The sequence below is a fragment of the Chamaea fasciata genome, unplaced genomic scaffold, assembly GCF_029207755.1.
Source record: "Chamaea fasciata isolate MVZ Bird 193981 ecotype frontalis unplaced genomic scaffold, bChaFas1.0.hap1 SCAF_10, whole genome shotgun sequence".
Taxonomy (NCBI): Eukaryota; Metazoa; Chordata; class Aves; order Passeriformes; family Sylviidae; genus Chamaea; species Chamaea fasciata.
In genome coordinates this window covers 29,505,428-29,532,969 of record NW_027094095.1, presented here as the reverse complement: position 1 = coordinate 29,532,969, position 27,542 = coordinate 29,505,428, and the positions used below count along the sequence as shown (strand labels likewise).

Genomic DNA, 27,542 nt, shown 5'->3' with positions numbered 1-27,542 from the left:
TTGGCTCTTCAGGAGCTGCCAGAAAGCTGCAAGCAAACAGGGTCAGGACTGAACACGTCCTGCAGCTCAGCTCAGGCTTCCTGCACAGCTGAGCACCTCTTCCCTTCCCTTCTCCCTCACACAGCCGCACCTTTTCATGTTCAGTGTCTGAAACTGCTTTAATGTCCAGCCTGAGAAAGCAGGAAAAACATTTCTTCCACACTGGCTTCAACACTCTCTGGGACAGGCCCTTCCACACTGGGGAACCAACGCAGGTCCTCATCCTTGGATCTTCCCTCTGGAGGGCTGAAGGCTCTTCACCAACAGCATTGCTGGGCTGGGCTGGGCTGGTGCTCAGGGAATGACAGCTGACAGTGGGACTAAGAACGGAGCACCTAAATCACCTGCAGAGCAGGCTGGACAGGGCAGACAATTCTCTTTCCCGAATAAAAGCAAGAACAGTGATTTAGAGCTGTACCTGTCCTCTCAGGTGGGGCTGAGAACAGGCAGAGACCCTCAGCTACCTCAGCAGCAATAAGGGATTACTGAGGTCACTGCACAGCTCACCTGCCGAGGGGTTTAATCATTTCACTTCGCAAGGCCCCGTGCCCAGCTCTGAGACAACTGTCTGTGAGCTGAGCAGAGAGAACCAGCCTTGGGTGGGAGGAATGAACTGGAGACAGCAGAGGAGAGCAGCACAGCTCATTACATCCACACCCTCATTATCATACATGCCCATCCTGAAATAGGGGATTTTAGATGGTGTGAACGGACCAACATGTAGAACCAGGTCACGCGTGGCCCAGAAACACCATCTAGGGACCATGAAATACACAGCTTGGAATAAAGACACCAAAGAATTCATTTTAAAAATCTTTATGTGAATATAAAAGGATTTTTTCCCAAAGAAAAAAATAAAACCAAAAGTTCAAAAATTAGTGCAATTTTTCAAGTTCTATGCAACACAGTGTTTACATTTGTTTTAAACAGAAGATGTAGACACCGAGACACTGAAAACCTTAACTCCAGCTTTAGGGGAGGGGGAAAAAGAAACAAGTAAGAAAATTATTGTACTAGACATTATCAACTCCTAAACAATTGTTTTCATTTTCTAATTTCTAAACTATTTATGGCTACCTAAATAGAACATCAGTATTGCTTATATCACTTATTTCCAAGTAAGTGTATATCATAGAAAATAGAATACCCATATATATTTATTTTGAATGAACAAAAAGATCAGGTGAAAATTTATTTTCAGTGAATGTTTCTTAATCCACTATATAATAAGGTTGTTGCAAAAGAATCTTCTCAAAACTGCTGCCTGACCCATCTTGAGTAAAAGAACTCACTAGTTCCGTATTTTGAATTATTGCTATAAAACACTTCTCTTCCATAGTAATTAATCTTATATAAAAATAATTAAGAAATGATATGTCAATCAGAGCATAGTTTTTGTTTCTTTGGATCTACATTACCCGTTTTACTGGAAACTGGCTAAATTCCTAATAATGCTGATTAACTTCAGCAGTATTCAGTGATCTCACCTCATATTTGAGTCTGCTCTGAACCGTGCTGATGGGATGGCACAAATTCACCTTTCAGGAGAGCCAAGGGGCCTCTCTGCTCCTCCTGCCTCAGCAGTGCTGCATCCAAGGACATGGACTGACAGAGCTTGTGTTGGACACAGCTCAGCTGTAACACAGCAGCGTTTTTAGCAGCTTTTTGTTTGGACATGAGCGGAGCAAACATTAAAATGATCCTGATCTAATGGTCCTTCCTGCACGGGCAGATGAGCTGAAGTGAATACAGCACCATGGCTTATAATCCAGTATTTATTTCCACACATCAGTTCCTCGCTCACAGGACAGAACCCAAGTTTAACCAGTCGTAGAACAGCTGCTCTTAAACAGGTTCTCAGTCCCAAAGAAACCCTTGAGTGACATTCACAGGCTTCACTCTTAACAGTGGAGTTTGGAAAAGTCCCAAATAAGCAACATTTCATCCAATACCTGAAAACCAGATTCATTTTGGTAACCCCGACTTGATTACTGGGGACAACTGTGCCCTGAAAAAGGCTGATCCCTGCCTGCGCTTCAGGACTTAAATTCTTCCACCACCAGTCAGAAGACAAACTGCCAATTAAATGACAGGGAGGTTCTTGGTTATTTTTGGTCCCAGGGTCTGCAGTTTTGAGAAGTGTAAGTCAAAGACATTTGCTCCAAGTTTGTCACTATTCAGCACCTGACAGACTACTGACACAGCTCCACTACTGGGAGAAGTACAACAAATCAAGCCTACCGACTACATGAGTATTTGAAGGACATCCATGAAAGTTTCCATGCTGCAAAGAAGGGGGTTAAGAGACCCACTCAACACCATCAGAGACAGCTCCACGTTTCACTAGAACACACCAAATACCAGACTTTAGGAATGGAAGCATCTTGCTACGACTTCATCTCCTGCTCCACTGCTCACCACCACCTCCCTCCCACCCACAGCACCAGCAGATTAAATATGCAACTGTACCTTAAAAACACCAACTCCACTAACACCACTGCAGCAATAAAAGATCTCAACACCCACGAGGTAGTCCAAAGAAGCATAGAGTCCTGAAGAACACCACCACAGACAACTCTCCAACAGTCATGTGCGCGGCTCATGCCACGCTTTGCACGACACTGGATTTTAAACAATGCCTTTTGAAGGAGGAAATCTGTTCAATGCCTATCCATACATACAGCACTGTAAAACGACCACCACAACTAAGAAGCAACCCTAAGTATCAAAAAATGAATGCATGCCTTTTCTCTGGCGTTACATGCAATGCCCAATTAAAAATGTAAGATGCCAGGGAAGGAAGAAATCAAAGGACAGGCTATAGGAAGGGGCAGGCAAAATGACACACTATCCAAATGGCGTAATTCAGAACCTAAAAATTCTGTAAAGCTGAACCCTGTTCTCAAATCAAAGATGGCCTTAATGGTGAGACAGTTGTGTTTTCATTCCCACAGGCAGCGGAATTTTGTATTAGATGGTGGTCTAGTGCAGCACCCTCGAATACTTGAATTATTTTCATTTCATTTTAAGGGCTGCTGCCATTTTATTTTATTTAACTACGGGTATAATGAACTTTTCCTAGACCGTCTGCAAAGAACAGACATTAACAGGTTTCCTAAAAATACAAGTCAAAACAAGAGTTAAGACATTCGGGAAATAAAGTCACAAGTTTGTGAAAGACAGCAACTTCCTGCACACAGATTCCAGGTATCAACCCCCATTTCATCTTCTATCAAACTATTACAGTTTATGCATTTTTCTCCCTGCCAACAAGCAATCTCTGCTGCCAGTAACTGCCAAAGCCATCTCTCATTCCCCTGCCTAGCACGGTTAGTTCAGAATAACCAAGTGAAACTACATTGAAAAAAGAGGAAATGCAATTTCCATGCACGGGGTTGTATAAATAGGGTGAAATAAATGGGGCTCCTTCCCACCTAATCCCCTTTCTGCATATAAATGCAGTATACAAATATGCCAGACTTTTAAAATATAGCCCAGGCTTTTGAGTTTGTATAATAGCTTTTTTCTTACCCAGGAAAAGACAAGCTTTTTTGGCTTAAGTGAAGTCAACATCTTAAAGACAGGTTTTCTTTAGTGTGCATCTGTACCAACTTAAGCTTTGCTTATTTTTTTAAATAAACTGAGAAATTCTACTTCTCACAAAACAAATCCTGTCTTCTGTTACGTAACAACTTGTACCACACCTTTATTTTCTTCTTCTATAAATGCAAGTACTTTCTTGCTTTTAAAATTTTTCTTTCTATTCTAAAGAAAGTCTTTTCTTAAAAGATGTTACCAATCTTTTAGATCCATTTTCAGAAAAGCCCAGCAAAAATGCCCAATATTGCCAGTTTCCTGAAGTACACCTTTGCATAACATCTTCCCATTATAAAAGTCAACTTTCTAGCCCAAACCCACTTAAATAAACTTTTTAAATATAGAGTGCCAAATTCCATATTTACAATATAATCTGAAGGCAAATAGAAATCTTTTAAGTTGTGCTTGTACATGCTGCAGTTATTAAATCTACTTGTTAAACTACGTGCTACCTTCTGGCTGATCACCTTAACGCCTTCCTGACAGGTTCTGATGTTGCAATTTGCATCTGCCCACCATTCTAACCTCCTCTTTCAATCAAGCAGGTAAAGTGGAAGGTATAAAACATTTAAGGACACTTCAGCTTGTGAGTTTTCCTCATGTCCTCGTGTTTAATCAGCTGTTGCACCTGGCACTTTAACAGTGAGGTTCCTCCTGGTGTTGGTGACGTGACGCTGCTGCGCCAGGAAGGAGCGGCCGGGCCCGGCCCCGGCCCCACAGCTGCCACTGCTGCCCATCAGCCTGGATTCCATGCCCAGCTTCTGCAGGGTCAGGCTCTGCAAGAGTTAAACAGCAGCTTAAACAACAGCAGAAACAGAAGGAAAAAAATTACCCATCCTGCTCATGCTTATTCAGTATGCACACAGAGTTTTTCCCGCTGTGTTTCTTAGGTTAACTAAGGTTTAACTGGCACACATGGCAAAAGGTGCTTCAAGTAAGTGAATTTTTCACCCACCTTGTTGTACCATGCAGTTACAATCAGCTTTTCCTCGTAGTCACGTAGCTTGGCCATTTTGTATTCATTCTGCAAGGAGACAAATCTCAGTTAAGACACAAATTTGATCTGCAGAAACTTGCTGCAGTCCACTGAGTGAAATAAACACAGACAGCAGAAATGCTTCAATACACTAAATAACTGGAAAGCCTAGAAGAACAAAGAAAGATACTTTCATTAAAAACTGAGAGATAAATATCAGCCTGCTTTAAGAAGAGGCTAAACTACACAAGTTGTGGTTAGAAACACAAACGGAACTTGGAAATGTACTCTGAGGGTTTGTGTGGGGAAATGCACAAGAGGTCTGCTGTGGATCAGAAAATCTGTAAATAATTTAGTGATTTTTCACCTGAAAAAAATGTACCTCCAGTGACTGACTAATTGCTATTACACAATATACTTCCCTAGTACTCATTACATAAAAGGAATGTGAGGCCACAGCATTTATGCAGTCAGACCTATCAGCCTACTGAGTCATGCTGAGGAGTTCTGTATTTGCTCAGGCAACTACTCCAACTAGTCCCATCAATATTGCTGTGAAACTCAATGCATTTCCCCCATTTTTTTTTATATTTGGACTACTGTCAACAATCCTTTCAGAATTTCAGCCAAGCGGTTTTTACTGAATCGCTAGGAAACGGTATCTTGAATCCCTAATATCAGAAACAGCACATATTAAAAGTTATTAAATATATGTAAATTTTTTTACCTCTAGTGCTTCAATTCTTTTGTCCTTTTCCAGTATCTGTTTTCTGAGCAACATAATTTCTGCTGATGCTGGATTTAGCTTGGGGTCTAAGGTTTTTATCACCTGGACAAGGCAAAACAAGAACATTACAAGGCAGTTTGATTCTCAACTGCTCTGCATCTCATCAGCTCCAAGCAGGAATGTGAGAACAGGCTGGGCACTGGTCAGGCAGTTACACTGTACAACTGACAGCAAAGGGTACAAAGGAATCCTTACTGCACCTCATGCTCAGCCTAAACCAAATTTATTCTCTCAGACATAATTGACTGCAGTTGAACAATCTGACCAGATAAAAATGCAACTTTCAGCTACTGCTTTTAATTGGGAGGTGGGGACACACACACTCAATCTGTTTAACCATTTATGAGGGAGGAACGCATATGTTCGGAAACATGCCACTCACATTCCTTGCTTTTTCAAGGTACATTTTATATCTTTCTTCCATTGCTTTCATATCTTCATCTTTTTTTCGTAAAGCTGCTTCCAGCTCTCCAATCTTCTGGGCTGTTTACAGAAATTTTCAACAAAGACACACAAAATAAAAACAGACATGATACTTTCAGGGCTTCTGTGTTCTCTCCATTTCACCATCCCTCAAATACAGAACAATGTAGAAGCTAGAAGTTTAAGTTTAGAAGGTTTAAGTTCTTATTTTTGTTTTATCTGTCCCACCTAACCCTGAAATCCCTGAATTTTGCAGAGCACTGTTCAACAAAGCTCATCCCCCCAGGATCCTCTCCCTGCTCACCACCACATACAAAAACCCCTCCAACACCCCCCAGTTCAGATTTAAAGCTAAGCTGCAGCAGAAGGCCTCATCCAGACAAGTATCCCATAGTCCAGTGGATATGGGAATCATTTCAGAAGAAACTTAATATAGGTCTTAAAAAAATACCAAAAAAACCCCCACAAAACAACTCACGGTTCTGACTGTCATCAGGCTGGAGCTCTGCAAGATCAGCCTCTTTCTTCTGTAACTCATCATGAACCTCATTCAACTTTTCCCTGTCAATGAAAAGTTGTACTAAGGATTAAGCTCACAAATAATTCCAGGTTTAACAGCTAGAAGCTTAAACTTCATGACAGAAGTATTTAAATAACTATTTTAAGCTCTAGCAATGCTTCAGGGTTTGAATAGAAATATTAACATCATAGAAGTTGTGACTTCTGAATTGATCCTCCTTTAGTTAAAACCAGGAAAATGAACAATTAAGCCTTTCCAGCATCATCTTAGTAAGAAATACACCTGCTGAAAGGACTGGAAATATTTCAGAAGAGTGGAAATACACTTTGAGCGATGGTTTTAGCAGTCTGTTGTAGAATCAGAACAGTTAAAATGCTGGTGGTGATTAAGAGAAGTGAAGTGGTACTGGTACTGCAAGATCATCATGGTCAGAGTAAACAAAACTACAACATCAATATTTAACTCACTTCATGCATAATTCTCAAATCAGTGGCTTAGAAAAACAGGACATCCCTACCAAGATTTGAGCAGTTCCTGAGCTCTATTTAGTATAAATAAACCGTTGTGGATACATGTGCCTTACTTACATGTGTGCTGCCAGCTTCTGCTTCAGGTTGCTGGACTGTGGATGGAGAGAGTTAAAATTCAGTTGTATTTCAGTATATCATACCATGCAACGTTAAAGTACTCTTACAAATCAGCCAAGAATGCTTAGCACTACTAAATAAGCCAAAGCAAATAAATCCATTGAATGATAAAACCAGGGACTTTTAAAGCAAAGTAGAAGGGTTACAGTTCCATAGAAGGAATCACATAAAACATGAGCTTTCCAATTGAACTTCAGTTGATATGGAGGTATTTCTCAGATACACTGAAAAAGAAGATGCACATCAAAACAAAGGATTTGATGTTACACTGGAGGACTTTCAACAAAACTGGCAAAATGTTTCACTTACCCCTTCAGTCTTGGATCCCTGCTCCTGTAAAGTCTTTTGAAGATCTTCAATCTGCTGCTGTAATCCTCCAATACGCTCTTCATTGAGCCTTTTAGGAGGAAAACACAGTTATTGCCCATCTAAACAGCTCACAGAGAGATTTTTCTGTTTCATTAATTTTTCAGATGGTCTACCCAGCACAACTTAGCCACAAATAAATTGATTTCAAATGCTTTTAGTTTGACTGGAACTTCTGCTGAAACAAACACATGGAGCTTTACTGAACATTGTATAATGAAATTCCTGTAGTTGTTTTAAGTTTTCAAAAATTTTCCTATTCTAGTAAAATGTTTTAGCATTCACTGATAGAAAATTCATGGTCCAACAGTCTGAAGTTCTAGAAATAGAGTTTACATCCATTTGTGGTCTACCAAGAATCACTCAGAGTGAAGAGTGCCCTGTAAGCAACCCTTCCTTCAGGGTATGGGGCACACAGATCTACCACATTTAAACCACTTTGTTTCTTCCTTGCTTCATAATCCTTCATTTATGATTACGCTGGTGAAAGAAAAGGTTCTTACAGTACAGATGCAAGGCCCAGGTCACCCTGAAACTCCAGAGATCACTTTTTGTTGCATTTTAAGATGGAGTTTCACCCTTTACCTTTTCTCTGTTTCCAGCTCGTTCACTGTCCGGTGCTTCTGCTCCAGCTGTTCCTGGAGCTCTGCAATCCGTTCATTTTCTGATCCTTCCTGTTTCAGCAGGAGCATCTTATTTTCATGCTGCAGCCGAATAAACATTTCTCTGAATCAAAAACAACAACAACAACAAAGTCACTGTTAATTAAGAAGGTGATTAAGAGGAGGAAGTAATAGACCTGTTCACTCCCCCAACCTTAAAGTGAGCCAAGCAGGTTGTACTTAACGACATAATTGGGGTAACAATGCAATTTGTTATTAAAAGGTAACTTCAAATGTTTGAAAACTTGAAGAGATATAAGCAGAGTTTTAAATTGTCACTCCAAACCCAGATTTATATACAGCAATCTGATATGGTTTTAAGAAAAAAAAGCAAAGTAATTTTAGTGTGGGGAAATAATTATTACCACCTGTATGGGGGCAAAGCAAGGAGTGGGATAGAGAACCACGCAGATGAAAATACTGAACTTTCACAGAGGCATTGTCATGCCCCACCTATGAACATCCCAAACCACCTCAACCTTTGGGTCTCACCTATATTCCACTGGCAGAATTTCAGCAGCAAGATTGTCATGGCTCTTGAAACGAGATTCACCTGAAATCACATGAGGGGTTTAATTTAGCACAATTAAAGAAACCTCTAACCCAAATAAAAGAGTCTCTGAAGATGAAGCAGTACCTGTTTGACTCAGGTGATCCTGCTGCATCTGTGCACACCGGAGCTCCTCATTTGTCTCTCTCAATGCATCACACTGCACTATCAGTCTCTAACAAGACACATTGGAGGTGGAATTAGGCCAGGCTGCACCACTTTTAAGACCAAATAACATTAAGCAGAAGTAATAACGACACATGCACAATTTAGGTTGGTCTTGATGATCTTGGAGATCTTTTCCAACCTTCATGATCTCATGATTCTATATTATGTTTTATAAGTGAATGCACACACAGAGGGCACTAAAACTTCATTTTTATGGTGGCACTACTTCCAGGAAGGTTCTCCTTAAGCACATTCTGAGAGAGATTTAGGTGCTCAAATAAACTTTTAAAGGGACTTACCTCTTTTTCTTTTATTAAAGCTTCATGTTTTTCTTCGAGTCGCTTCATTTCAAATGCCAGCTTATCAGCTCTTTTGGATTCTTCAGACAGTTTGTTATGAAGCTCCTGGACCTTTACATAAAAGCATTATTTAACACAGGAATGTTGCAAGATGCTACCTTAAAAAGCTACATTAGAACAATCCCTCCTGCCCAATTCAGTAAAAATAAAACAGTTGGTTCCTCAAGCTTAGGAAAGCAGGGATGGGATGGGGGCCTATGTGTTTTGGGGGGGTTATACTGATTTTTGGTTGGTTGGGTTTGGGTTTTTGTTTGTTTTTTTTTTTTTTTTTTTGTTTTTGTTTTTTTTTTAATTTAACTCTTTCCTAATTCCTACAGAAATTAAAATAAAACTTCTAATTTTCATGAAGAATGGTTAGAATATGATAATACATGCCAGAAGAGAGTCAATGGGTTCAAATTGAAAGAGAACAGGTTTAGATCAGGTATTAGGAAAAAATTATTTACTGTAAGGGTGGTGAGGCCCTGGCACAGATTGCCAAGAGAAGTTGTGGGTGTCCCAGCCCTGGAAGTGTTCAAGCCCAGGCTGGATGGCGCTTGGAGCAATCTGGGATAGTGGAAGGTATCCCTGCCCAGGGCAGTGGTATGAGATCATCTTCAAGATCCCCTTCCAAGCCAAACCATTCTATCATTCCATACAAGCCATCTCAGTAACAGCTGAACAACCTCTCCCAGGCATACCAATTACCTCAGAGTAAAGAAGAAAAGCCTGCAGACTATGGACTCTCACATCAGTTGAGAGGACAAGTACAGTTAAGCTTGCAAGGGAAAAACTCACAAGGGCAAGGCAGGGTGTGAAGGAGTTTTCACACCTCAGAAATTCTAAAAGGACAATGCGGGGTTGTTAGGGGGAAAAAGGAACCTTTCAAACACAAGTGCAGCACTACCTGTTTTTTGTAAGTTTCCAGCTGGGCTCGTGCTGCATTGGCTTTCCTGAGTTCATCCTCCAGGCTGACGGTGTTGTGCATGTACATCATGTTGGTCTCCTGCAGGGACTTCACCTGCCGGCGGAAATCGTTCAGGTCCTGCAGCTTCTTCCGATACACTTCCACCGTTGACTCCAGCTTGCTTGCCTTGTCTGCAGTAGCCCTGGAGGAATAAACAGCAGTCAGAAGGACAGATTACAAAACTCAAACTCTGCTGACACACACTGTTCTCAAAGAGAGACGTGACATGCTTAGCAGCAGTTACATCTCACCGCTTTATTTTTAATGTATAATCGACACAAATTTGCTTATAAAAACTGAAATCAGCCAACCTTCGAGTGAGACTGACAGAAACGTGAGCAAGGGTTAGTGGGTCAAATATCCCTGAAGAATTCTGTGGCACCACAACATCCTGTGCTAGACAGTCACCTCAAAACACTGGTACCTGTTATGTTCTCACTGGGGGATTATACAGAATTAGAACATAACTGCTCTGTGAAAATGATCACTGGCAGATAAAACTGAGAACTGTCAGGTGACCACTAAAAAAAATTAACATGGTAAGAAAACATTGGGACCATAATTTTAAAATTAATTTTAATATCTGTGTTTATTATCTGCATTCATATCTCACCAGAAGCTGGTACAAGAAAATAATGGAAAAAATCTATAACTAGGATTTGTTTCAGATGTTATTTAAGAATCACTAAGTTGAACACCTGAAACCACTTTTCTTTCCATGTTTTATTCATATTATTTTATGAATAACAGATCTGCTTTCACAATACAATTTATTTTTGATATTCCTTGGGTGGTCTGGCATTTAATACAGTTTACACCAGCTGGAATGTTATACTAAATTCTCGTGAAGGTTATTCTGAGTTTCATCTTCATTTTGTTAATGACCTCACTAACCTAAATTTGGCCTAGAATGCTGATACCAAAAGTTAGGTTAAAATTCTAGCTGTATAGATGTTTTTCCACGCGAGAACTTCCACTTTCTGTCCCACATGGAGAAGCTTATGTTCTGTAGTCATTAATTCTGCTTCACAGACAAATTCCGCGTGTTATTCTTGTCAAACAATTTCCCTGAAAGCCTGCACCCCACCTCTGCTTTGCCAAAGAGACCTCAAAAAAATCTTGTTAAATACAAATCCTTGGATTTAGCCATTAAATCCTAATGTGTGTGTGTGGAGCTCTCCCTGCTACATACCTAAGAATGTCATTTTCATCTTTCAAGGCTCTTGATTCTTCTGCCAGAGAGGTGAGTTCATTGTTTCTATGTTGCAGCTCAATCAATTGCTTTTCCAGGTCTTCACAATGGACACGATAATCATCTTTTGCAGCTTCCAGCCTACGAGATCAAAACCAGTACCTTTGTTAGGAACTCATCATTATTACACAGTTTCATTTAGCACTAGAATTACTAAAAAGAAGTAAGATAAAAGGAAAACTACTGATTTAAGTAGCTGGGAAAATGTTACAATAAACATGGAACATTTTGCTGTCTACGTGTTAAATCATAATGCATTGCACACTGCAAATTTATCACATCAGTATCAAGGAATCACATGAAAAGATTTTGTTTCCCAATGTGGATCACAGAGGGAGACTAATATGTGAAAGAAATCGGTTGAGACATGGTGGTGTTGGGGGGTTTAGGGTTTAATTTGTTGACACACAAATGAACACTCATTTTTCTGCCTTCCACCACCTTTTTGAAAATATTAGAGGGCTGTGCCAATTACAAACTGATACTTTTTACAACAAGTAACAGATTCTTTTTCTTCTTAAATATAAGAACTGCCTTTAAAATACATTTATACAGCACTAGACAGCTTTTAATGCAAATTAATGCAAAAACTGAGATGCAAACGCCCAAAAAGCACCAGAAATTTCCAGAGTACATTAGACAAGTGAGAGATTTCGGGAGGAAATCATTTCATACCTGAAGTTTTCTTCTTGCAATTGTTCCAGCTGCAACTGTGCACTAAAATACTTTTTTGCAACCACAGTATTTGGATCATCAAGAGAGTCGTCTAATTGCTCTAGTCTGTCATTCATAATCTCATTTTCTGACATCAAGCTGTTTTTCTCATCCTGGAGGGCAGCCACCTAGCACAGATAAAACAGCATGAACACTGTAAGACCTGTCCAAAGAACTGAAGCAAGACAGGAATACATCACCAAATTAGTTGATGAAAAAGGCTGAGCGTTTAGAAGTTTTAGAATGTAGTTTACAGAGCACACTTGAGCATACAGATGCTTTAGTGTATGACAGTTATGAAGCACTAAATGCAAAGTCCCTCTAAATAAAAAGACAAATTTCGGTAACTGAAACCACGGTAAAAAGGCAGACAAAGTGATATGGAGAGAAACCGCTACTTCCATTAAAAACACCGTGGACGCTGCACAAAAAACTCTTGAGTGTTGCTGCAAGGAGTGTCCATCTTGCCTGTACTGGACAAGCAGAAGCAGCATGGCATGGCCAGCACCCCCAGGCTGCCGTGCTCAGCGGGGAATGGCCGCGGGAAGCGGGGTGGGCCGAAGCGCACACGCACGGACAGCCCGGCCAGCCTCAGGGGGAGCATGCACCCCTGGCAGCACACACACGGCTACCCGGTGTCACAGCTAAGCACAGGGGCTACAACACTTCACTGACAGGAGCCAGCTTCACAGCCAGAAGGATTAGGAGGACAGAACCTTTAAAGTTTGTCTAGTGAAAGCTGCTGTGTTAATTTTAACGTCCTGTCAAACATGAGAGCACGCAGCGTGTGTTAGTCGACTGCATTGAAACAGGGACAATGTGCTTTTTGGGTTATGTTTTCCTGAATTATAAAGTAAACCTACCTTTCTTATACTCTTGGAAAATATCAAGGAAGACTGAGACCTTACAAGTGAATTTATTAAGAATTAGTTTAAATGAGAAGCGTCAAGTCAATATTACGGCTTCAAATAAATAAAATAAAACATATCATGATGACATTATTAAACAGATATAATCTACAGTATGCAATATTAATGAACAATTTGTTTGTGATCAAAATTTAAAAATATATCAGTCAAACAGATGTAGAAGTCAAACAGTAATTAATCTGCACTTCATTAGGTGCTGGCTTTCGAGGTTCACTCCTTTTTATTTACCAAATGTCATTTACTATTTAAAGGCACACCTGTGAGAGGAGAGCACATTTGAGCCTTGCTCAGCCTCCTGTTCAAGGGTCAGCCACTCCTTAAATATGTACAACATTTGGACTTTTAGAATAGTCCTGAAACATCACTCATCTCAGGCTCAAAAAAATCTAAAAAAATCAAGCTATGACACACCTCAGAGCAAGTTTTACATCTTTTCTCAGTTGCTTTCTGGTAGCCTTCTCTTCTTTTTTTATCATTTCAACGTAGCAGGAGTGGTGTCAAAGTCAACAGAAATTATGAAGAGAGATTTTTACAGACACATCACAGTATTACAGAGCTGTGGTGTCATTAACTCCTCTGTTTCTATTCAGCTGAACCTTTCACCTGTCCCATCCCATGTTATGAGCAACTGGCTCTGCATCATCTATGACTAATTAATAGAAAATTCTGGCAGAAAAGCCAGGAAAAACAGGAGAACACCTGGGACTTCTCCTGTAGATTCTTCTCACAAGCATTTTTAGATCTCTGCTTTCACTAGGAAGCTTTACCACTGCCTCAAGAAAAAAAATGAAAATAAATATCAATTCAATTATAGCAGTAGCTTCCTGGGCATGGCAAGTAGCTCTGAGCTGCTTTAGACACAAGTATTCTGCTTTTTCAATTGTCATTGTCAGTAAGAAATGTAAAACTGGCCTCTGCTTTTGTGGGTGTTCATTTCCAGAGGCTCACAGAGCCAGTACAGCCCTCTGGCTCCTACAAGAAGATGCCACCCAAATGTTCTCTTTATGCAGAGCCAAATCTGACATGAATTGCCTTCCCAGATAAAACTCTTTCTATTCTCAGATTGTAGTCCCATAAGAGAGGGGCTAGTAAGTGATTTTTTTTTTCTTTAAAATGTTGATTGAAATGCAAATTTCTCTTTATTGTCATCAAGTCCTCTCTCCTTTCTCTCAAGAGTGAGTTGATTAACTGCTATATCCATTAAAAACAAAAATAGGCCTATTTTTAGTGTTGTTTGAAAATGCCAGCAAGGATCAATTAGTTTTCATTATTTTTATCCTGAGATCTCCTCCATGTTGCAATTGTGTATGAGAAAAAGTTAGCAAGTTTTAGATAAATTACAAATTTTTGTCATTCATCAACTCCTATTGAAACAGCATAATTTTCCTGTGATTAAATCTAATTACTGTTTATGACATGAACTGGATGTTTTGGACACAGTACAAAAGACTGGAGGACTAAGAATGAAAAGGGCAATTTTTAAAACCATGATAACATTGTTTATCACTACCTGCTACTATGGGTAAACATTAAGCTAAGACAAAGAACCTTAGAGATAAGCTGGCATAGGACCTCAGCTTACACTTCCATCAGAAAACTCTTTCCAGTAATTGCATTTTGGAGCACAGAATAATTGCTTGTTCCCCAGAAGAAGCTACAAATTCTCACAAAAATTTAAACAATGTAAAACGCACTTTTTGCCCTTCAAATTTTCTGCATCTTAATAGCAGCACCACTACATATTAAAGAAATAAACAACTGACTGTTTCTTACCTGCAAATCCAGCTCTTGACATCTTTGTGCCAACTCCTCTTTTTCTGCTAGTGCTTCCTGAAGGTCTTCCAAGGCTTTTTTCAGCTTTCAAAAAACAATGCAGTCAATCACTATGGCCCATATCCAAAATACTCAGTTACAGCCTCTACAATGCCTCTCCTGCTTACACCCATTGTTTAAGTTGGCTGTTGGGTGCACACATTGACACCCAAACCTATACTAGATCAGGATCCCTGCTCATTTCACTTGCCTTCTAAACGATTATCACACTCAAAGTAAATTATTGGAACACAACAACTTAGGCTAAAGGCACAACAAAACACAGGAACGTGCTGTCACCACTTCCAAATCCCTTTTAAGGCAAGTTCATTTTATGTGCAACACTTTGTAGTGTTTAGATTATCAGGAATTTTCACAACCCCTTAAAAGTAACCTGAAGTACTCAGCCTGAGAAGGCTGAGCCTTGACGCACCCCTACCCCTCCCTGTAGGTTTGGACTGACCAGTTTTACATCACAGCAGTCACTGTGGGGTTTTTAAAGAAGCTGTAGGATAACCCTGAAGTTTTCAGTTAATTAGCACTGAAAACCAGCATTGCTTCATTTAAGGGTTGGCCAGATACCAACTTACTGTTCAAGCTTTATCTACAACAGCACCACAGACCAGGCAGTTACCTGCTGTTCCACTTCACTTGATGCATCACATGGGGAAGGACTCGTTACCTCCTTGCTCATGAGCTACAGAAGAGGCCACAGGAAAAAAGGTTAAATTAGAGGTTATAGATCTGTAAATTCACTGTCTACCGAGTACCAACTGTATTTTCCATTGTGTTATTTCATCCCTTCAATATACCAAAATGCATTAGTAATGCTCCTCCTCATCTCATGGCTGGTGAAAGATTAAATCAGATCTAGAGTAAGATGATTTTTACCTCTCTCCTCTCAAGTTTGCAGTGACTTGTATGGGATAAATGTGTGATGTGTTGAAGGTATTGCCACCCCCTACTCAGTCAAACTGGAATGAACCAGAAGACAGGATTTCATTCCATTAATTTAACAGTTATCACACTCCTTTGTGTCCCATTAATTACCACTAAACAAACAATGAGAACATTACTTCTCTGATACAAAGATGTACAGTGTGTATTTGCCAACAATTAAAGGGCTTTACTCCTCACTTAGAAATTACTGAATTATTTCAAGACCACCTTCTAGAAAGTTTAATTAGCCAGAAGACAACAAACACAAGCTTTATGGATTTATTTCTACCAACAGGACACATACAGCTTTAAAGACTATACAGTCAATTTAAATCTAAGTTATAAAGCTTGTAACCAGCTCCACTGTTACCTTGATGAGGGTGCAATTACACACCACCTTCTCTTCACAGTCAGTATTTAGATTTAGTTTTTGCCTCTCTCCACACTCTGCTTCACAGTCCTGAAGCTCTCAGAAGCCAGTGACTGCAGAGCTAAGCTGTGAGCAGGATCACTAAGATGATCCAACCAAGAACAAATTAAGATAGGAGGAGGAGAACACCATGACAAAAATAGAAGAAATGCAGCTGCAAGCTTGTAAGTCAGAGGCTGGAATGGTCTGTCAGAACAATGCAACCTCACTAACACAATGAGCTTAACTCTGGGAGCAAGCAGTGGGACACAATTTCAGAATCTAACTCCAGTATAATCAGTGGTTGACAACTATATACATTTCTTGTCTGGAACAAAAAAAAAAAATCTTAAGCATTTGTTTTATGTTTGGGTACCACGAGTCTAAAACAAAACCCCTTTGGCTGGGGTTTAAGCTCTCTTGGTCCCAAACCTCTCAAATAACTTAGGAAAGTACTTATACTCCTCCCTGAACTTTGCTTGGATGAAAAAAATTCACAAAGGTCAACAAAAAGGTATTGGGACTTCTCAACTGACAGCATCAGGCTATGAACTGTTACCTACCTCTTGAATGGCTGTCATGACAACGTGCTGCACAGACTCCTCAAGGGTCATGATGTTCTGTATGTGTTCTGTGAAAAAGGATTTGTAGTGACTCATGGCAGTGTTCATCTCAATGGTTTGAGTAATGTGATAAACTGTTTGCTGAAAGATCCAGAAGAAACTATTACCCATAGAGCTCCCTCAAAACAAGTAGTGGACTCTTTATACAGAGGAGTACCATTAACCACCATCATTATTATCCAGTAATATGGCAGGTAAGCACAAAACATTATAAACTCTTAACTGGACAAATTTACACTCTGCCTAAGGAGAGATGCCATCAGAGCATGGAGGATTAGTTCTGGTAATGGGGGAGAGAACAACAACCAATTCAGTCTTGAGCCTCTGCAGACAGAGAAACAGTTTCTAATTTAAGGGCTTAATTTAGTTTTACTATGTTTGCATTTGACTAGTAAGTTCTAGGTATTGGTACATATTTTAACAGTATGAATAAACCAATACACACTTCAGAGTATATTTTTAAACCTACTCTGAACAAAGTTTGGAGTTTTATTAACAGACATTTCCCAAGGAATTTCTGCTTTTAAGTGAAGTCCAGTTTCAGAACAGGCATTCAGGAAGTTAACAATGTTGATGAATAAGAAAGGGAAGTTTCTACATCTTTTCCACCTTAACTATCACCTGAGGCAGTCTGCTGTTTGCTGAGCAGGTTAAGGTAGTGCCTACCTTGTTTCCTCTCACAGTTGACTGCACAACCTAAAATCAGCTGCAGGAGCCTGCCCAGTTCAGTGGGATCTGAGTTCTCAGATATCCTGGTCAAGTCTGGAATAAGCTCTTCTGCAATCTGCTGACCCAGGAACTGGAAAAAAAAAAAATTAAATTATGAGAAAAAGTAGACTCCCACTTTTGTACAATGTGAAAATCTGATGTCATCTAGAAAATCTGGACCCAGTGAGCCAGCCAGAGAAAATGCCCTAGAAGTTTGTTACCAGGTTTAGTTAACTGAGCACTCCTACAAGAAAAAGTGACAACAGTGAAAGTTATTGGGACAGCTCCCAAATATGAGAGAATTCATTTATTTTACCAACATAATGAAAGAATGAATTAATAACACTTCCAGATGGAGCTGCTTCCAAATCCTGTAAAAAGCTCCTCATGAGCTTAAAGAAGTTCTGCTTCTGGACCTACCAGAGGTCCTCAGACCTGGCAGCACATCAGGGCCTGGCTCTTGGTGTCACAGCTCAGCCCAGGCAAGACCAGGAAGCCACAACAAGACCTGGCAAGTTTTTCTAGACCATACCCATTACATAATTGTAATCACATCAACACAAAATTCAGCGATTTCTGGTTTTTAACTCAAAATACAGCAGCCTTTTATGGCTACTGTACTTAACTCTGCACGAGACAGAACAAATTAATATTGTCTGTGTCCAGGAGGATTCCTAACTTGGCTCCCAGCTTCCAACTGAGTATCATAAAACCTATACTGGGGTTGCTGAGTCTGTTCTGTTGTGTACAAAAGGATTAAAACTTCTCTAGGCAAGAGCAAACATGAACAGACACACAAAAGTCAACAGGATTCTGCAGCTCAATCCTTTCAACATTCACCTGGGCAGAGACATAGTTCCCAGTTCACACTCCAAGAGCCTTATCTGGAACACACCTGCTCAAATTAATTTCATATTCACTCAGACCTCCCACTTAACAGATAATTATTATACACCTTCTGCCTAAAAGGTCCTCAAAACAAATTACAGCTTTTTTTTCTTCTACTTGGCAAAGCCAAGGGGAGCAGTAATCATCGTGTTTAATGATGAGAACAACAACAATAAATTGTTTTTTCCATACCTCATGATAGTAGTCCATAATTCCTTGCAGTATCTTCTTCAAATTACTGGACTAGTTGTTGTACATGAAAGACAAGGTTACAATTCTATTAAAAATTTTACTTTGTTAAATTGAATAACAACTTCTAATAAAATGGTTACAAGGCAGCTCTATGAGAGGACATAGGAAGAGAAATATCACAGGAGAAAATCCCCATCCAACAATTCTGGAAGGCACTTAAACTATTAACAGGCACCTCTACCTCATTTAAAATATGAAAAGCCTGAACTTAGTTCTGCAGTTCCTTGAAAAGCCTGAGCTTAGTTCTGCAGGTTTTGGACTGCCAGATCTCAGGACAGCCACAACATCCAACCCCACAAACTTCACCATCTTCAGTTTTAAATACCTTTATTCTCCAGTTGTCACCAACGTCTTCTTTGATGCGACTGAGCCAAGATGCATCAAACCAGGCAACATCTCTGAAACAAAATTAAATGATTAATCAGTAAGCAAAGACTTAAATAAGACAGCAATTTCCCAGCATTAAATCACCCGATGCTGAACTCCAGTGTCTAATGAGGCATGAATTCCTGGAGATTGCAAGGTAAACTTATGTCACAGGAAATTTCCATCCTGCTGGCTGCGTTAAGGCACATTCCAGGCCTGGGAGAATTTCTCTGTGTGCCTGAGCCAGCCATAGATGGAGCACAAGGATGTGGAAGCCTTTGTCATGCTGAGTTTTTATACCTGATAAAGTAATCACAATTAGGTAAAGAAGCATCTTTGTTTGACTAGTGCTGACGTTATGATTGGTACCTACTCCTGTAGGCTGAACTAACTAACATTTACTCCAATTTGTCAAAGGCATGCATTAAGAAAACACTGTAAACTACTGGCATTTTGTATATTTTGTATGTCTCTGGTTCCCCTGGGCAGAAGGGGATTCAGTTTGCCAGCATAAACAAGGATGAATTGCTGAGGGGGAGTGTTTACACACACTCAGCTGCCAAGCAGTACAATCAGAGCATATTTAACAATATTTAACTTTGACAGTGCATTGTTTATTCAATGGTCCCAAAGCACCTAATAAAGGACAATCATTATTATCCCCACTTGCACATGAACCAACTTGGTGTTAAGAAGTTTGCCCAAAGCACATGGTTGCCTAACACCCAAAATACATGGGAAGCAACCTTCAGCAAACCCTAAATCAGTTTTTACCACGTCCAGAAGAAGGGTGAGCTCTGCTTTTAAAAGTATATTAAAAATCTTTACAGACAGGAGGGTTTCTGAGCTCATTTTTCTGGGATGTGGATTGTGAAGGTGTTGAAGTAATTTCTTAGTAATTACAAAATGATACTTTGAACATGAGATAGTAATGCAGACTTCAATTATCTGAGCCAATAACAACAACAACAACAATAAAATTGCAGTGATGACTTGTAGCATGCTACTACTTCAAAAAAAGACTTGGATTACAACCCTCTATGCAAATTTCAAAATTAGTGTATCACTCAGACTACCAATCTTCATCACACCAAAAGAACAGCAAATCAAAAGTAAAATAATTCCTGACTATTAACTGAAATTAAAGTTGTACAGTTCTTGTCTTCCACACAAATAGTAAGCTGTCATTTAAAACCTAGAACTTAAATCTAAATTAATTGAGCAACCTCAGGAAAAAAACCACAAAGCCATGCTTTTGGAATCTTTAGTTTCTCAGTCCAAAGAGGACTGAATTGCCTGAAGCATGGGAATAGTGCTGATGGGAAAAATGAAAAAGACAATGTCACCCTTGCCCAATTATCCCCAAGCATGGATGTAATACTGCAGTATTTGTTTATCTTCTCATCACCTTTCCCACCATGTCATTAATCAACTATTATCTCATCCCCAAAACAGCAGTACGAAGGCATAACCTATCTTCTGTTATAAACTGCCCACTCTGAATTTCCGCCTGCTTTAAAAGCAACTACATCTGTCAAACACAAAAACCTCAGGCAACTGAATCCCTCTTCTCCCAGCTGAAGAATCAACTCACATTTGGTGAAGCACCTGAGCCATGGCAACGCCGTTAGTCAGGTCCTGGACGTCTCTGCAGGGTGCAGCTGTATTGAACGTCTGGAGCTGAAACAGGGAGAAACAACGGGGTTTAGTTCAGCGGACAATAAATTAGCTGCCACCTTCCTTCTGCCCTTTCAGGACAAGCATTTAGCAGGATGAAATCCTTTCTGAACCACACAGACTTGAAGCCAACCCAATTATCTCAGCACTTTTGACTGTTGTGACTGGTAGCTTTAAGAGTTGGTACGAACACCCACGCTCTGTTTTTTCATGCTAGGCCTTCTATTGTAAAGCAGATTATGGAAAGATAACTTGGGAGACTAAAGTCACATTTATCCAGCCTTTGAATTATGTTGCAGTGCTTAGTTCTGGGCATAACCACCTAAACAAAAAATAGCATCAGAATAAAGTGTGAAAGTTGATGGGGAAAAATAAATTCCAGTCTTTAACTACAAGAACTTAGCAATAGAAATAGGATGGGATTATTTCAATGTTAGAATGTTTTAAATACTGTGGGATTTCTTCCAAACTATCCCCAAGCTTAGAGCTAACATTTTGACAGAATTAGCTGTATATGTAGAATTGCAGTATTTTATTCCTCCGAAGACAATCAACTCAGAACAAATTATTCTAGATGAGAGAGCCATTTCCATACATGTCAGTTCATCACAGTTACTCAGGAAAATAAGAGCCTTCTTTACCACAATAAACAAACCAGAAAGTTCATTATTAGTACTACAAGAAGACAGAATAGAATGGGAGCAAGTACAAATCCTTATAGACTCCATCCACTGCAGAAACTGACTTCCTAAACTCACTGCATTTACAATGTCCTGAATTACCTTTCCCTCTGCAAGAGGGCTTTCCCAAACACCCTGTGCAACAGAAGCTTCTTCAGAACTCTGGGAAATGACCTTGTGTTTGGGAAAAGGAGCTACTCAGACCAGAGCGATGGAAAAGCAGTTTCCAGCTGTGAGAATCTGAGGCAGTTTTTGTCCAATCTGTGCTCATAAAGAGCGACCATAATTCTGAATACTTGTTTGCTTCCTTCAAAAAGAGTCCAATCAAGCCAAGAGAAAAATACGCAGAGCAAGGGTTTGTGTTTTTTCCTTTTTTTATTTTTAATTTTATTTTATTTTTATTTTTATTTTTTTTTATTTAAAAGGTGGGTTTAAATCCTGTCTTACAGGAACTGAGAAGGCAGTAATCCCTCGTAGGTTACATAAAAGATTAAGTGGAACACCAGAGCCCAAAGCTGCTATGCCTGACAGCACTGGCTTCTACTACACCAGCAGCCTCAGCACAAACACGGGCACGCAAGTTCACATTCCAGGCTGAGCTTCCCAAATCCAGAGTTTTATGGCACAATATTGTGATGCTGCCATCTGGATATACCCCCGATGAAGCAAGGAAATTGCTCTGCACAGGTGCAACCCTTTCACCTGAGCCTGTGAGAGCAGATAAACAAAGCCTCAGAAAACCCTGGCGTGCAACACTGCTTTATGCATGATCTCCCAGAATAGAAACAGCTAATTAAAATTAAGGAAAAAGCAGGACTGACAGAATAGGTTTCTCTATGTATTTAAAAGTCACATGAGGACTTAGAAATAAAGAGAGAGTAGAAGTATTAATTATGGGTTCTCCAAACCTCATGCCAGCCCAATCATTTCATCAAAATGCATTTTGACTGCTCTTGCAAAACCAGTAAAAGCGGCAAGTGTGGGGAGGAGGTTGGAAAAAAAGAAGGCACAGACTTCAGGACTGTAGCAATGCTCTTTTTCCCCCTCGTTTTTTCAGTTTTACTAAATAAAGCTCCAAGGATATGCTGCTACTCAGGCTGAAAAGCATTTTGTGAATTCCACCCCAAATGCACTCGGTCCCTTGCTGCTACAGCAGAAGTTCCTCTCTCAGACACAGAGCGACCCTGCTCCCGATACACAGCTGGAAAGTTAATTTTTGTAGCTCTACCACCAAACATTTGCAGATGAAACACCAGCGTTGAGAATGCCCAGCAGAAATGAGCCCATCCACCTGGGGAAGGTGTGCCCTCAGTTTAACTGACAAGGAGGGGTTGAGTTTCTCCATTTCACACGAGGGACAGCGGTTTTATAGAACAATCAAAGAGATTTTAAAATAAAAATAATCATTCCCATGCTGAAAGCAAGTATACTAATAGAACAAGTCAGCCACTGGACAGAATGAACAATACCAGTCGTGCCAGTGCCAAGCAGTGCATTTATGGTGGAAAATGCTTCCAATTTAAGATGCTGCCATACATCCAGTACCTGGTTTGGAGGAGAAGGCAGTACAGCCCTGAAAAACATCCAATTAACTTTTCCTCTACACAGAGGAAAAGTAACTAACTTAGCAAATTGTTCCTGTTGCAGCTTGTGAGTTCCAGCTTAGCTTAGGTATTACCTAAGTCGATTTTTTATGGAGTAAATATGCTCATAAACATCACCTCTATAATTTAGTGTAGCTGCTTTACGTTTTTTCTGTAAAATCCTCAGAATTTTAAATCCAGTGACACCTGGGCTGCAGAAACAATAGGTAACATTTTTATTTGAATCTCCTCTTTCTTCTCTGGACACAGCATGTCTTCTAATATTGCATTTGGTAAAATAAAAATATGAAAATGCCAGATCTGGCAGCAGAATACAGAGAAGTCATAAGCATCTGTCTGCTATATTAATGAGTAAACAAACTGAGAAACTATTAGAAGCAGAGAGTTACAGAACCTCTTTCTCTCCAAACACAGAGCACTTCATCCCCCTCTCCCCACACCACTTTCCTCCCCATTATTCACACTGAAGTTCAAATTGTGAAAGGATGTTTCAACCACATCCAAGTGTTAACAATCAGCTTCTAAGTTCCAAACTAGGCCTGAGAAATAGGGTGCTAAATCTAAAAACGTGCATCTGCTGAGTGCTGTACAGAAAACCTGAACAGGGTTGGGTGTTCTTTTACACTGACACAATTGCTCAGTTTAGGGCCAGTGAAGGTTCCATTAAGATTCTTTATATAATTACAGCTATTGCACTGTAAGGATACCATAAATGACAACTAGAATAAAATTACTTAAAGCGGGAATTGTAAAAAAAAAAAAAAGTTCAGCACTGCTGACAAGATTTTTGTGAAAGAATTCCGGAATACGGTGGTTTGTTTTGCTATTGAATCATGATGGAGCTAGTCTTATTTGATTATTGAGGAGAAAATACAAAATTAAAAAAAGATTAAAGAACAAAAGATATCTAAGAAGACAGAGGTGAGTATAAGGCCACCAGAATTCTAGAGACCAACAAAACCTTGGGAGAATACAATGTCACTTAAAGGAAAATAGAAGGAAGAAATTATTTATCAGTGATTTATTACAGACTTTAACTCACCAACACTTCTGTACTGCCACACAGAAATTAAGAACACCTACTTTGGCTGCTGTTCCTGTTACTTTTACCAGTTTCATTCCTGGATTTCTACAATGTCTCTAAAACACTCCCTTCTCTCCATGATCTACACTTCACAGAGTCCAAACACCTGCTTTTTCTAGAGAAACCCTTCACGCAGGTAATCGTGACCTTTCCTGCCAAGCTTTCACTCAGAAGTTCTATTTAGCAGAGCTCCCTGTCACCAAAATTACTGCACCTGCAAGGCCAGAAATACAGACAAGGTCACCGAAGAAGCCTGGAGAGAAAGATAAAGAGGAAGCAAGAATGATTGATGAATTTAATAAACATGTTTGTACTCGATGACCTTAAAGGTCTTTCCCAATCTAAATAATTCCGCAGTTCCAAACAGGTGCCTCTGGCACATGTAACATCACACACCCAGGTGTGGCGTGCTTGACTAATAAACGCTTTAATCAGCCGGTATGAAATGCTCTGAGGTTTCTGCGCCTGTCAATTCAAATTAATTGCATTTATTTATTAATATTGTTCATCGCCGAGCACTTTCCACACCGAAGCCACCGCCAGAGAGCCGCACTTGGGCCCAGGGGATATTCCAACCACCACATCCACACCTGGAGGCTGCGGCGGGAAGCTTTTGCTGGCTGCGAGCAGCGTGTCCCGGGCAGCCCCCACAGCCGCGGCCGTGCCCGACCCACCCGCAGCTCCTGCTCCTGCTCCCGCGGGCGGGGCGGAGGGATGGAGGGAGGGAAAAGCCCCGCGCTGCCGGCCGCCTCCTCGCTGCCCTCGAGGGTCCCCAGAGGCGGCAGAACCCCCGCGCCACTCACCCAGAGGATGAGGCTGTCGCAGAGCAGCGGGTCCGCCGGCTTCGCCTCCATGGCGGCGGCGGCGGCAGCGGCAGCCGCGTCCCCCCCGCCCTCAGGCCGCCCCCGCTCCGGCGGCTCCGGCCCCGGCTCCGCTCCGCCCGCGCGTCCCCGCGGGGGCGGAGCCGCCGCCAGCGCCCACCACTCAGCGCCCGCCCCTGCCCCCGGAGGGCGGGAGTGACAGCGCTTCTGACCAACCACAGCGGAGGACGGGTGCGCTCGCGCCAATCACGGTGAGACCCGTTGGAGGCGGGGGCTGCCCTGACGGCCGCGCCGCCTCCGCGAGGGGCCGAGCCGGGAGCGTGTCACCCGCCCCGGGCTGTGTCACCCGCCCCGGGCTGACGCGTGGGCGAAACGCGATCGTGTCACCCGCCCGGAGCGAACTCCTAAACCCAGAGCGGCCCCGCGTTCCCCCCGCACGGCCCGGAAGACGCCGCGCCGTCCCAACATGGCGGGTGCTGCCTCCTCCCAGCCCCGGCCGGCTGTCAGCGCTGCCGCGGGCACCGACGGGCCGTGGAGGGCACGGGAGGAGAGCTGCTGGCGTGGTGCAGAATTACCTGTGCTTAAGGTGTAGGTAGGTCAGTGGACCTGTACCCGCCGCAAACATTGCTCTCAGAGCAGGATACAGAATTGCTTAAAAATAGTTAAATTTTAAAAAGAAAGTTAAATGAGGCGGAAATACCAATTAAATTATCTAGGGAGGTGAGGGATTGAAAGCACTTAAGCACGGGGGTGAGGAGCAACTGCTTTAACCCTTGTAGAGGTGGGAAAATGTGCCCCCATCCAAAAGGATGGATTGAGAAGGGTTGTGGCAGTTTTACCTGTTCTTAATTCACATTGTCATTTCTTCTTTTCAGGCTCAGAGTTACTACTGCCCAAAGCCTGGCAGACTCCAGCGCCTTCACCTGCCAGCGAGGTGTGAGCTGTTCCTCCGGAGCTGCTCCTTCCTGCCCCTGGCAGAGCCCGGGGCTCGCAGCCAAGGCTGCATCCCGCCCTCACAGCACATCAAACCCCGCCACACGCCTTCTTTTCATCTTGCTTAGCTCACTACACGATAGCTAAAACGTACGAGTACTTTTTTTGTTTGATCTTTATTTTTGTTCCAGAAAATACTGTATTTGTTTCATAGGAAGAGGTTAGCCTTATTTGATCAGAACTTTTGGGTGCCTGAGCCAGGATTCTGTCTGCTACAGCACCCTGCCTCAGACACTCCAGAGAAAAGTCTCAGTGCCTTACACTAAGGAGATGTGTTTATTCTGTCCCTTCCCTGTTTCAGCACATGAACTTACTTAAATTTTCCCTCCACCAGCCTCTTTTACTAATTTGAACCATTACTTTTTTTCTTTTTGATTCAATTTTTATGACTGAAGTGTACAGAATGGCATTAAACGCATCGGTGTTTAGGTCAGCCAAAGAGTAGACTAAGCAACTTGAATAAAACTTGCTAAAGGCAGCATCTGCTGTTCTTTGGTTGTTCTTCAAGATACATACTTTGATTTTCTGTTACTGATTCTACTTTGCCTCACAGAGGTTAAAATTGTGGTGATGATATGGATGGTATTTACATAACTATTTCCCCTCCTAGTGTTCTCCAGAACTGATAAAGACTTGAGAGTGGACTTGGATTTCTGGAAACCCTATTACTGTTTCCTTCACCAAAGGTTCTTAAAGAGATTTGGTTGCCATGGAGGATTAACATAAATCCTTATTAAAAATAGAATAAGGAATAAAAGGTTTTTACAGTAAAATCCCCCAGAGTTCTGTGCTAGGATTTGTACTCTTTAGCATGCTCATTTTAGGGTTTTTTTAGTATTTTTGCTCTTTTTAAATTTCTAGTAGCTTTTGTTTATTTTATCCCTCTTTACTTCTTTGTAGTTCTGTAATTTTGTGTCCTTTCCTGAGGGTTGATCCTCATTCAGAAGCATCCAGAAATGATAATTCCTACGGGATGACAGTGCTGGAAGGGTGACCCAGACTGGCTGGGGCAAGGAGCGTGGCTGAGATCTGTGTAGAAACACGGCAGGCTGTGCAGGGAAATGTGGGATTATGTCAGGAGACAGCAGCTCACCCCTGTGCTCCCGGCTGCTGCATCCAGGTCAGGCTGAGAGCTCCGCCAGACAGAGCAGTGTCAGCACTGCAAGGGTCTGGCTGTGTCTGCAGAGAAATCCAATCAGCTCCACGCAGAAATCTGCCCAGTTTTTGCAGCTTTCAAGTCACAGCTGAGAGGGGGAACATCAGAAACTCCCCAGACTGGGCAGCTGTGCCTGGAGCTCAGCCGTGGGGCAGAAGGGGAACAAAGGGATCTCTGTGCCTTATGTAGAGTAAGGTGGGTTGGGTTTATTTTTTAAGCCTGGTTGGAGATTTCTTCATGAGCAGCAGTTTATATAAATGTCTGTCAGTACATTCTGGGTTTGTGCCAATCAGGGATTATGACCTATATTAACATCCCAGAAACAGGGGAGGCCAGCCAGGCCTGCACCTCACACCAGGACTGCAGCTCAGTCTCCTGGTGTCTGATATCCACAGTTACTGCATTTTAAAGTCAGGTTAAATTATTTCTCTCAACAGCAACTTACTTAAAATGTGTTCAGTTCTCTTGACAGTGCATCCTTTGCCCACTTCACAAAGCACCTGCCAGTCTCTTGTGAGGGCTGTCTTAACTTTCTTAACAGAAGAATGGCATTCGCTACAATAATTTAATTGCTATTCATAAAAATAAAATCCAG

The 27,542-nt window shown here is 41.2% G+C and overlaps 1 protein-coding gene and 1 long non-coding RNA gene across 2 annotated transcripts; one reads left to right on the top strand and one right to left on the bottom strand.

Moving 5' to 3' along the window:
- Window positions 1-843: 843 nt before the first annotated feature.
- On the bottom strand, window positions 844-24,901 carry HOOK1 (hook microtubule tethering protein 1). The gene is made up of 22 exons (XM_066192919.1): window positions 24,781-24,901; window positions 20,527-20,612; window positions 18,892-18,964; window positions 18,507-18,557; window positions 17,385-17,517; window positions 16,659-16,726; window positions 15,382-15,444; window positions 14,709-14,792; window positions 11,968-12,134; window positions 11,233-11,373; window positions 9,981-10,182; window positions 9,035-9,145; window positions 8,655-8,742; window positions 8,510-8,570; window positions 7,941-8,081; window positions 7,299-7,386; window positions 6,930-6,964; window positions 6,301-6,383; window positions 5,782-5,882; window positions 5,340-5,441; window positions 4,592-4,660; window positions 844-4,412 (listed from the first exon to the last, which is right to left on the bottom strand). The coding sequence occupies exons 1-22, from the start codon at window positions 24,829-24,831 to the stop codon at window positions 4,248-4,250; spliced, it is 2,163 nt and encodes a 720-aa protein (XP_066049016.1). The 5' UTR covers window positions 24,832-24,901; the 3' UTR covers window positions 844-4,247.
- A 237-nt stretch (window positions 24,902-25,138) lies between these two features.
- On the top strand, window positions 25,139-26,302 carry LOC136294320 (uncharacterized). Its single transcript, XR_010722362.1, has 2 exons — window positions 25,139-25,390; window positions 25,674-26,302. It is a non-coding gene; the product is annotated as an uncharacterized lncRNA (long non-coding RNA).
- Window positions 26,303-27,542: the final 1,240 nt, after the last annotated feature.